General features: G+C 42.2%; 1 protein-coding gene across 1 annotated transcript in view; it reads right to left on the bottom strand.

Annotated features, from left to right (window-relative positions):
* Positions 1–2,622: 2,622 nt before the first annotated feature.
* Positions 2,623–11,852, bottom strand: part of DBH (dopamine beta-hydroxylase) — a 43,905-nt gene continuing 34,675 nt past the window's right edge. Inside the window, exons 8-12 of the mRNA XM_044661287.1 lie at positions 10,933–10,971; positions 9,950–10,009; positions 9,262–9,389; positions 7,825–7,984; positions 2,623–3,330 (exon numbers count right to left, since the gene is read on the bottom strand). Of these exons, the coding sequence (XP_044517222.1) occupies positions 3,199–3,330; positions 7,825–7,984; positions 9,262–9,389; positions 9,950–10,009; positions 10,933–10,971 (519 nt within the window). The 3' untranslated portion in view covers positions 2,623–3,198. The remainder of the gene's footprint in view (positions 3,331–7,824; positions 7,985–9,261; positions 9,390–9,949; positions 10,010–10,932; positions 10,972–11,852) is intronic.

The following is an 11,852-nucleotide window of genomic DNA, read 5'->3' on the forward strand; positions in this document are numbered from 1 at the left end:
CACCCTTACCATTCTTCCACCTAAGAGTCAATACACAGAAGTTAAGGGTCTAAAAAAAATAAAAGTCAAATGATGCTCTAACAGAAGATTCTAAAGCTTTGTCTAGCTGTGACATAAGGAGGAGGTAGATCTGATGTACAGGGTACCTTGGGTGAGTTTTAAGTGAGGCAAAAATCACTTGAATTCAGGGAATTAGGATAGAGTTCTCAGCAATGACAGGGATTAGACCTCAAAATTCCTAAAAGTGAAGAAGGATATTTCTTACTTCCATTCTTAGCTCTCCACATTATTTTAGTCAGGAACTCTTGGACTATTGCTGGCGCTATCTAGCCTTTGGCCAGGTCCATGTTGGTCATGCCTTATGGAGACCTACAGAATTAAATAGGCATAAAGGGGAAAGACATAGGAAAGATGGTCTGAAGTAAAGAGTATGAGAAGCTTAACTATGATACTGATGTTGAGGCTGGGCCTGACTTCTGAAGAGAACAGAGTTGGAAGTCAGAGGTCAAGAATGTATTTTGGAGATGATCAGACAAGGGTATATAAAGGGGCTCTCTAAGATCAGCAATGGGTGAGCTGGGTTCTCTATGGTGAATTTCACAGAAACTCCAGGATGAAAGAGATCTCAAAGATCATTTAGTCTAAGCTTGCTTGAAGCCAGTACTCCCTCCATCCCTAGCTTCCTTGAGAAATGTAGGTTCAGTAAATCTTCCTTTGCTCGTGTTTGAGTCCTATTCTCAAGGCACCGATTTTCCTACCTGGCTAAACAGAATCCTGTTTGAGACTCAAAAGCCAATTGGCTCTTTTCTTTCTTTGTAATGGGGCTTGGGGAGGAGGAGGACATAGGAACTGAAGAAACCTAGAGTAAATGGGTAAGGGCACTTAAGAAAGACTCATTATACCCTCTCTTCCAAGGGAATCAGCTGAGCTTTCAGCCTGGTCAGTGGCTGACTTTTGCCTAAGGACTGAGTGCCCGGACTTCCCTTGCATGGTCCAGCTCTGTCTGTCATCCAACTACTGTAAAGATGATCTAAGGGCAAAGCCTGCCTGCTGTCTCCATGCTGGGGCTTGGCATTTTCCAGCAATGATTCCCTGTGATCTACGAGCTGTGCGGAGCCCTGATTTATAAAGCGGCAACACAGATTGTCTCCCACCCGTTCATGACGGTCTTTAATGAAGTGTGGCACCGAGGCAGAGATGTTTGGCAGGCTTGTGAGGCTTTGTTGAGGCTCTATCCATCACCAACTCACTCTCTAGGCAGTGACAGGACATTCTTTAGCCCTGGCCTGACTGAGCTGGATGTTCTCTCCCACTGAAATCCCTATACACTGGTTTCAAAGGAATCCTGCACAAAGGTGCCAGGGCCGGTCCCTTAAGGAGCCCCTACCCCAAGCCAAAAGCCTTCTCCCCAGCCCCACCCTCCCCGACACACAGCCTCAACCCCTGCCAGCAAAGTGATAATCATCTGGCATCACCAAATAGCAAGGATGCATAAACAACAAGCAGCAAACAAAACCATGTCAGTCGGAGCACATTATCTGCTCAATAAGAGTTGAACTTAATTGAGTGAGACTAATCCACATTTGGGGGAGGGGGTTGTTGTTTTTAAGGGAGGGAGATAGTATGAGGCTCTGAGACACTTCCTGCTGCTATGTGGAACTGTTCCCATGATCGTACCATGAATGGGCTTGTTTTACCTTTTGTGTCCTCAGGATTCCCTGGACTCAGGTTTGGCATCTTTGTTTCCAGGGATCTGGGGGACTGTTGCCTAAGCCCTGATCCCTTTTCCAAATGGAAGTCAGGGATCATTTAGTAATTACATCCAAGAGGGAGCATGGATAGAAAGCCAATCTTATAACCAGCAAGACCCGAGTTCAAAATCTGCTTCTGATGCCTATTGGCTTTGTGACTCAGGGCAAACCATTCGGGATCTCAATTCTCTATGTAGCTCCTTAGGGTTTTAGATTTAGAGACGGTGTGGACCCGCATTGGTAGAATGAGTTTCCCATTTAATATTCCTTATACCAGTGAAATCACTGGCTTAGTTCCTATTCCTATCAGCATATGTGAGGATGAAAGGAGACAAAGAAACCTGGTATTCATGAAAAACAGGAATATCCTCCTATGGGATTTGCTCAGTGCTTTTTTTCTTCTGAATTTATAAAAGGAGCTTTATCAGCAGAAGGTCAGTTTGCCTCCCAGTACGGGAAGGGGAAAGGTCTTCCTCATGTTATATGCACAACTATTACCACCTCAGGCACAAATAACCTCCTTCTTAACCCAAACCTTTTTTTTTTCCCCTCACTTTTCCCTACTGTTTGGAAGCTGCCTCTAGAATAAGGAAGGAGGGAAGGAAGCCAACATTCATCATTTCCCCCTAACAGTTTGCTTTTAGTTTTGATATTGGGTCTTTCCTTTGAGTTTCTGGTGGGTGGTGGTGTTGGGGTTTCTTTTTGAACTGGGTGAAAATGTGTATTTATCTTTGCATCAGAGTAATTTTGCATGGGAAATCTCTAAGTGGTTAAATGCTTTGTCCTGCTTTTGTTGAGAAAGAAAACACCTACTACCATAAATCAACCATTCAGAGAAAATGTTTAAGTAATGCTTGTATCCATCTCTTGACATTAAGACACGCCAACACAGATCACAGCCAGTGGAAGGAGGAGGGAAGATTGCTTTCTTAGGGGATAAGTTAGCACTAGGCCTTACCCTCTGGGGCTCTCTGATGTATAAACACCAGAGGCAGCTGGGACCAAGGGTCTTGCATATTTGGGGATCAGGTCAAAATCTAAAGGACTTGGGTATAATCTGTCTCTTGCCTTGACGAAAACTCTAGAAAGAGAACCATGGAGTACTGGCTTGTAGATGCTCCATACGTGTTCAGCATCACTTGGAAGTATTTCCATTTTGGCCCGTGATTATATCAGCCAATGAAGACTTCTCAAAGGGCTAATTTTACATGCAGAAGGTAGCTGTTTTCCACACTTTGGGGAGCATCCTATTGTATGGAATATATCTCTGGAAGGTTCTCAGTTCCATCCTGAGCTAGGAGAGAAAACTAGCCATCAGATCAGCATTAGGCCATAAAGCAAGGGTGGGCAAGGGTAACCAAAGAGGGCAGGATCTGCATTTTCTCTGGCTCAGAGATAAAAAGTTCAGGAAAGGGTTGGACCAGACCAAAAGAGGAAGGGTTCTCCTCTAGTCCATTGTCCCATCAATCTTGACCAGTGTAGAGGCAGAAGGTGACAGTCCTGGAGTGTCCTGGCATTGTGGAGTAATCTCTTCCAGTCTAGTCTTGATAGTTGGTAAAAGCTGCCTGTCCCATTCACCCTGGAGAGAAAGAGAAAAAAATGAGACCCAGAGAAGTAAGTTGGTAGGACATTCTCTCACCAGTTCATTTAGTTCAGTGGATTTTCTGGGATGCTCTTAAGAAATTCTCCCATAAGTCTTGGGATTAGATTTGTGAGAAAGAGTATATAGTGGAGGCAGAGGTAACACAATGGATAGAGAGCCATTACTGGAGTTGGGAGGTCCTGAGTTCAAATTTGACCTCAGATACATTCTAGCTGTGTGACATTGGGCAAGTGACTTAACCCCAACTGCCTTGGCCTTACTGCTCTTTTTTGCCTTGGAACCAATACTTAACATCAGTCAGATACTTAGATAATAAGGCAAAAAGTAAGGGATAAAAAAAGGAGTATATAGTGAAAACTAATTCACTTTGTCTTTATGAGTCTCAGTTTCCTCCTCTGTAAAATGGATAGATGTGGGTTAGATGATCTCAAAGGTCCCTTCCACCTCTGACATTCTGCACTTTATGACCCCTTCTATTTATGCCTTTTTGTGTTCTATGGTCTCTTCCAACTCTTGACATTTTCTCCTTCCATTTTTTGATTTCTGCAACCCTCCAAGCTCTATTCAAGCCACCTCATGGTCTTTGTCTCTAGCTGGCATCAACCTCTTTCCATCTTAAGAACTTGTAAAATAGGTGTCGAATTAAACCAAATTCCAATCTTCTCTTTTATGGCAGGACAAAGTCCAGAGAAGGAGACTCAAGTTTACACAGTCCCTTAAGGTCCGAGCCTGGACTCCTTATCTCCCAGGGTGCTTTTCACACACAGCACACCAGATCAGCCAGCAATATTTTGAATAAGCTCACCCATTGTAAACATGTCCCTTTTTTAGCAGCCTCCCCCACCCTGACATTAAGTTCCTCATCCTCCACAACATCTGACATCAGCACAGGTCACCTGAGGCTGGCCAGCACAAAAGCAATCCCTACGAGCTGGAAACTTTGGATTTAGCATTAAAGAGCTGAGCTCACAGAATGCTTCAGGGAAAGTAGCAGGCTTTAGAATCACCAGGCTATAAAAATCTATGTGACTAATAAGAACTAAACTCTGTTTTCTTGACAGGCTGGATTGGGATTTGGCTGGTGAACGCATTAAATGTCTCTAAATCTCATTTGGTCTCCAATGGAAGTGGGGGGGGGGCGCAAACTAAGGCATATACTTTCAGAAGAGTTTTTCCTTCTTCCTTCTCCCTCCTCTCTCCCTCCTCACCCCACTCCCCATCCTTATTTTTAGTCTCAGAGGAGCTCACTCATACCACATGAGTTTCTTAGGAACTAGAGATGCTCTTGAGTTGTGGGTTGTGAGAAATGGGAAAATATGAACAAGGGAGATTGTGGCATCTCCTCTTTTAGGGGTGATGTTAAGCTTCCCTTCCATTCCTCTATAGCAACGGTCAGCAACCTTTTTGGCCATCAGAGCTATAAATGCCAGCGGAAGGAGGAGGATGGAGGCAGAAGGAGCTGGAATATGGGGCGGGGGCTGAAGAGCCCCCTGGGGCACATCCTAAGGCTCTGCCCAGACTGGCCAGTGGGGAGGTGGAGCCAGATATGGCTAGAGAGCCATACGTTGCTGACCCCTGCTCTATAGTATACCCTTTCAGACTTAATTAGATTCATCTAAGTGACAACTTTCTTACTGTTTCATCTGGGTTATCACAGGACCCTCATCTCACACTCTTGCGGAGTTATTCCTCAGTGATCATCATTGGACAGGTTCAAAGGAGAGTAGGCACCTAATAAATACTTGTTAATATGAACTGGAAACAAGAGCTAGAGGATGCACCCCCTTCCCCCTTAAAGAGGAGTGAGATAGTCCACACATAGCCCTTGAAATTTTGTGGCTTAGATTTATCAAGAAATATGGGATCAGAACTTCTTGCCCCTTCATTGTCAGCCATCAGAGGGTAACTTCTGTGCCCCTAATCCCCTCTTTTATCCTTTTTTTTTTTTAACCCTTACCTTCTGTCTTGATACCTTGTATTGGTTCCTAGGCAGAAGAATGGTATGGGCTAGGCAGTTAAGTGACTTGCCCAGGGTCACACGGCTAGGAAGTATCTGAGGTCAAATTTGAACCCAGGACCTCCTGTCTCTGGGCCCTAGATCTCTACCGACTTAGCAACCTGCTCCTTTTATCTTGATAAAATATAACTGGAGAACAATGTCTCAGAATCATGAGATCCTCAGAATCCCTGGAGATGACACAAGGGCTATCAACCAAGAGTTGGAAAAGCTGGGTTATGTTTGGTATACTAGGTTAGGCTTAATCTTCACAAAAGAAGGTTCTAGAGAGCACTCAGGCCATGACCTTCTTGTATGACCTTGGGCAAATTATTTGTCCAATTCAACAAGCATTTGGTAAGCATTTACTGCGTTCCAGGTACTGTACTCTAGTATACTAGGGTCATAAGATAATGACAAAACAATCCCCATTCTACTGGGGGGAACAACACAAACGCAGATAAGGAAGTGCAAAATACATACAAAGTAATTTTTGGGTGAGGGGCACTAGCAATCGGAGGAGACCAGAATGAACCTCACACAGGAGGTGATAGGCCAATTCTTTAAGGAAGGTATAAGTTCTTAGAGGCAAATGTGAAGAGAGAGTACGTTCTGGAGTGTGGGGACATACTAGGCAAAGAGAATTGTGTATAGAAGGTTCTTCACTTTGCCTCTCTCTCTTCATTTGTCAAACAGAAGAGCTAGACTAGATCATCTCTAGTACTTCTTCCACTTTCTGTCAGTGTATGAATCTAGAACAAGTTTGTTTGTTTGTTTTTAACTAGACTTGTATTTTTATTGGAATGAGGAATTCCCAATAAAGCAATTCCCTCTACCAATGAAGGTTGGCACCAGCTCTATAACTTAAAAATTCTAGAGAATTACCCAGGGACACTAAGAAGTTAGATGACTTGGCAAGTGTCTCCCTGCCAGGATGTGTCAGAGGCAAGACTTCAACCCAGGTCTCCTTAACTCAATGTCTCTACCTACTCTACTACCCTGCCTCATACTACCTAAAGTTTTAAGACTGACTAATTTACTTAAAAAAAAATTAAAAACCCGGGGCAGCTGGTAGCTCAGTGGATTGAGAGCCAGGCCTAGAGATGGGAGGTCCTAGGTTCAAATCTGGCCTCAGACACTTCCCAGCTGTGTGACCCTGGGCAAGTCACTTGACTCACATTGCCTACCCTTACCACTCTTCCACCTAGGAGCCAATACACAGAAGTTAAGGGTTTAAAAATGTAAAAAAAAAAAAATTTTTTTAAACCTGGAATGACCTCCAGGAATTGATGCAGAATGAAAGGAGCAGATCCAGAAGAACATTGTACACAGAGACTGATACACCGTGGTAGAATTGAATGTAATGGACTTCTGTACTAGCAGCAATGCAAGAATCCAGAGCAATGCTGAGGGATTTATGGAAAAGAACGCTACCCACATTCAGAGGAAGAACTGCAGGAGTGGAAACACAGAAGAAAAACAACTGCTTGAACACATGGGCTGATGGGGATATTATTGGGGAGGTAGATGCTAAAAGATAACTCTAGTGCGACTATCAATATGGAAATAGGTCTTGATTGATGACACATGAAGAAACCAGTGGAAATACATGTCAGCTACAGGGGGGAGGTTGGGGGGTTAAGGGAGGTAGAGGGGAGAGTAAGAACATGAATCATGTAACCATGAAAAAAATTCTAAAAAATAAAAATTCAAAAAAAAATTAAATCCTTACTTTCTGTCTTAGTAACAACTCTAAGAAGGGCAAGGGCTTGGTAAGGTAAATAACTTGTCCAAGGTCACACACCCAGGGAATGTCTGAGACCAGATTTGAGCCCAGGTCCTCCTGACACCAGACCTGGCAGTCTATTCACTGTGCCACCTAATGTGCTTTTTATAACACTGGACAGAAAGTGCTCAGTGACAACACTCATAAAGGAATATTGGACTATTTGTAGAGTACAAGGACAAGACACACATTGGCTAGCGAGTATTGAACATAACCTCAGGACCAATACCAAGTACCTACGACAAGTCCTTGGAGAGGTCTTAGCTTTGTGGGAATGGAAAGGAGGGGAGGACTCGTCGTATCGGTTGGTGCCAGGATTTGAGGGCACAGGGTATTCCTTCTCCCTCTCTACCTTTCATAGTCTCACCATGGCTATTATTCCTAACATATCATCCTCTTCAAACTGTGCATGATCCCTGACCCAGCCATCTCGGATCAGAACCTGGCTCCAACACCTGCCATTCCCTAGGGTCGGGGAAGGGAGAATTCATGTGCCTTTTAACCCATTCTTTTACTTTCTGGCAGCTCCTTCCTTTTAAGAGTCTATTTCTCTTGAGAACAATTTTCCAGATGATTGGACAGAGCAATGCCTTTTCTTGCTCTTGGATTGGAGATTAAGTTCAGGAACGGGCTCTTGTGAAGTTTCTCTCTCTTGCTCCATTTGGATCCCGCCCTTCTTGATACTTACTGGGAAGCGGACTGCGGAAGACTTGTTGCAGTCCATGGTGATTGGGGCAAAGTTATACAGGGCCTTGAGCATAGTCCGGCTCAAGGAATTCCAAGGGACTGAAGCAAACTGCTCTTCGACAGAAGTATTGTGACATGGACAGACATCCTCATTGTTAAACCTGGGGAGGAAGAAATCACTGTCAGCTGGAAGAACACATTACAACATTTGGATTCCTCCTCACTACAAGGAAACAAGGAAATAGCCACTTAATCCTGCCCTGTAGAATAGGGTCATTGAGAATGGGGGTAGGACTTTCCCATGTGTCTTTCCTCAAAATCAGAGATGACTTAGAAATAGCTGTCATCTACACTGAATCCTAAGGCAGCTAGGTAACAAAGTGGATAAAAGTGCTGGGCCTGGAGTCAGGAAAATCTGAGTTTAAATCTAGCCTCAGACACTTACGGGGTGTGTGACTCTGGACAAGTCACTTAACCATGTTTGCCTCAGTTTCCTCATCTGCAAAGTGATCTGGAGAAGGAAATGGCAAACCACTGCAATATCTTTGCCAAGAAAACTCCTAATGGGATCTCAAAGAGTTGGAAGTGACTGAACTACAATAACGCTGAATCCTTTCTCGGGAAGTGACTCCCACAAAATAGGGCATCTTTTTTTATTATCTCCAGAGCAAATGATTTAGCAGGAAGAATACTAGGATAGGAGTCAGTGGAGCTGGTTTTGAGTCCTAGTGTTGTTACTTACTAGTTATGAAACAAGTTACTAAACTCTTCTGGGCCTGTTTCTTTCTCTGGGATGGGGAGAGATGGAGGTGGGAATACCCTGTTCTGATTCCCTCACAAAGGTATTGTGAGAACCAAGGGAAATAATGTAGATGAAAGTACTCCCCTGATTGTCGCTTTAAACCACTCCAAACTTGAACAGAATTACATATTCACTTATATAATATTTTTAAAATAATATTTTCTTTTCCCCCATATAACTTATAAAACAATTTTTAACATTCTTTTTTTAAACTTTGGGCTCCAAATTCTCCCCCTTCTTCTGACCTTCCCTCCCTCCCTCCCACCCCTCCATGAGATAGTAATATTTATATAGTGTTAACAGATGACATCAAAGAGGGGAGATATGCGTACCCCTATCTCAACCACCACCACCACCACCAATTCCCAGCTTGATCAAGCATTTTTGTTTGTTTATGACAACTCACTCTGCTCTCTGGCCTAGTCACTTGCCTGACTTTCTCATTTTTCTGCATCTGTAAAATGGGCAGGCTGTGTGTATGTATGTGTGTTGGAATATTTCCACTTCTACTACTGGAGCCAATGAAGATTTCCTAGCTATCACGGTGTTGTGAATTCAGACAAATCAGAATACATTCTAATATGTTATGAATGTTCTCCTTGGGATAGGGGGTGGGGATGGAGGAAGAAGAGTTACCTGTTAACAAAGCGAAAATACATTTGTAAATAGCCAGGGTCCATATAACTCTTACATAATTCCAACTGTGTCAGCGGGTAGTAGTGTATATAATTCACACACATCTCTTTTGTGATGCTAAGTCCACCCTGGAAAGTTAAAAAAAAAAATAGACTAATAATTATAACCCCATTTGTGTGCCTGGTAATCTTAGATTTTCAAAGCAATTTCACAAATGTTATTTCATTTGGCCTCCAAAACAGTTCTATAAGGTACCAATTAGGTATTTTTATTCCAACTTTACAAATGAGAAATCTTATTTACAGGAAGGTAATATCGGATGAAATGGCCATTAAGGTCACTTACATCCTAATGGTCAGGGGTTCTTTAGCTCAGACTAGCCTCAAGACATAAAGACTTCAGAGCAACACGTATTCCCTGCCTCTTGCCAGACATTCTGGAGGGGATACGTGATTGGAAGAAAACAGAATTCTTCCCTCAAGCGACTCGGAGTCTAGTTGGGGAGACTAGACTGAGACATATGAAACAATCAGAGAATTAGTCAAGACTTTATGTCATCAAGTACTTTATTGAACATGGTGGTTTCCAAACTTGGGGAGAGACAGACAGACAGACAGACAGACAGAGGCAGAAGCAGACAGAGACAAAAACAAAGACAGAGAAAGGAGAGAGATCCACGTTGACTCACCACAGTTGCCAGCTCTCTGGATTCTGTGTTGTATGTACAAGAAGTAATGAGCACATCGCCCTGTGTAACCAAACAGTCACACTTATTAACATGTGTGTCCTGAGGCTGATGCATATGGAGAGAATGTGATGAACAGAACTCCCTCAGTAATCTAAATCTAAACATAATGGCACCCACCAACAAATGGTGTGGTGAATAGAGCGCTGGGCTGAGTCAGGAGACCCGGGTTACACTCCCCATTCTGCCACTGCCTAGTTGTATAACTTCAGACAAGTTATTTCCCCAGTCTGGGACTGGAGAATCTTAAGAGCTGGAGGGGACCTGAGACACCATCTAGTCCAAATCCCTCATTCTATGAAGGACAAAATGATGTTGTAATATGAAATGTTTCAAGGTCCTTTTCCAGCTCTAATGTTCTATGTTTGATGATCTAACATTCTTGAATCCTAAAATCCTGACTGATCTAACATTCTATCTTCATTGGTTGAACATTCTGTTTGCTAAGGTCCCTTCCATCTCAAAAATTCTCCTGTGTAACACTCTTTGTTCTAAGGTCTCTTAACAGCTATAAAAATCTATAATATTGTGATTGTATATCCTGTCACTTCACAGATGAGGCTGTAGGTGAAAGATCTCAACAGAGTAAAGCCATAGTGTCCCATTTGAAGGTAACTTTCAGATAATCCTGAAGATGACATTTGAGGTCAAACTGCAGTATTCCATAGAGTTAGTTATGTATTTTGATTTTCCCCTTTTCAATCTCTGAGAAGGAAATTTGATGAGACTGCCAACTCCAGCTGCCCTCTGTCACTTCCCCACCCCATCCCCATCTCCTTCCATGGAAGGATCTGTCACTCATACCTACTTGCATGATTAAGATATGGAAATGAGACAAAATTGTACTGGGAGAAAAAGCAAGATCTTACTTGACTTAGTTAGCTGGGGCATGGTACTATTTACTAGTTTTCTCATGGGATACTCACCGGGAGAACAGTAACAACTTTCTTTAACATTCGGATCTCCTAGAAGAAAAGAAAGAGAAGGAGTAAACGAAGGGGGCAATTATGAAAGAAGCTATTCTAAAAAGTCCTGGGCTGCCATGCTGGAGAACAATTTGGATCTATACCCTAAAGATTATAAAATTGTGTATACACCTTTGATCAAGCAATGCTACTACTAGCCCTATATGCCAAAAACATCAGAGAAAAAGGAAAAAAGATCTTTATATACAAAAAATATTTATAGCAGTTTTTTTTTACGGTGGCATAAAGAATTGGAAATTGAGGGGATACCCATCAATTGGGGAATGACTGAACAAGTTGAGATATATAATTGTGATGGAATACTATTATGCTATAAGAAATGATGTGAGGAATAGTTTTTGAAAAACCTAGGAAGACTTATATGAATTGATACAAAGTAAAGTGAGCAGAAACAGAACATTGTATAGAGTAACAGCAATATTATAATAATGATCAATTGTGAATAATTTAGCCACTCTAACCAATACAATGATCTGAGACAAGTCCAGAGTACTCATGATGAAAAATGCTATCTACTTCCAGAGAAAGAACTAACAAACTCTGAGTACAAATTGAAGCATAGTTTTTTCACCCACTTTATTTTTCTTACCTTTTTTTTTTTTGGCAACATGGTGAATATGAAAATATGTTTTGTATTACTTCACATGCTTAATTGATATCATATTAGCTTTTTTATTGGATTGGGGAAGGAAAACATTTAGAAGTCAAAATTTAAAAAATTAATGTGAAAGAAAGAAAGAAAGAAAGGAAGGAAGGAAGGAAGAAAGGAAGAAAGGAAGGAAGGAAGGAAGGAAGGAAGGAAGGAAGAAAGAAAGAAAGAAAGAAAGAAAGAAAGAAAGAAAGCTGTCTCTTATACACAT

The sequence above is a fragment of the Gracilinanus agilis genome, chromosome 2 (assembly GCF_016433145.1).
Source record: "Gracilinanus agilis isolate LMUSP501 chromosome 2, AgileGrace, whole genome shotgun sequence".
Lineage (NCBI taxonomy): Eukaryota > Metazoa > Chordata > Mammalia > Didelphimorphia > Didelphidae > Gracilinanus > Gracilinanus agilis.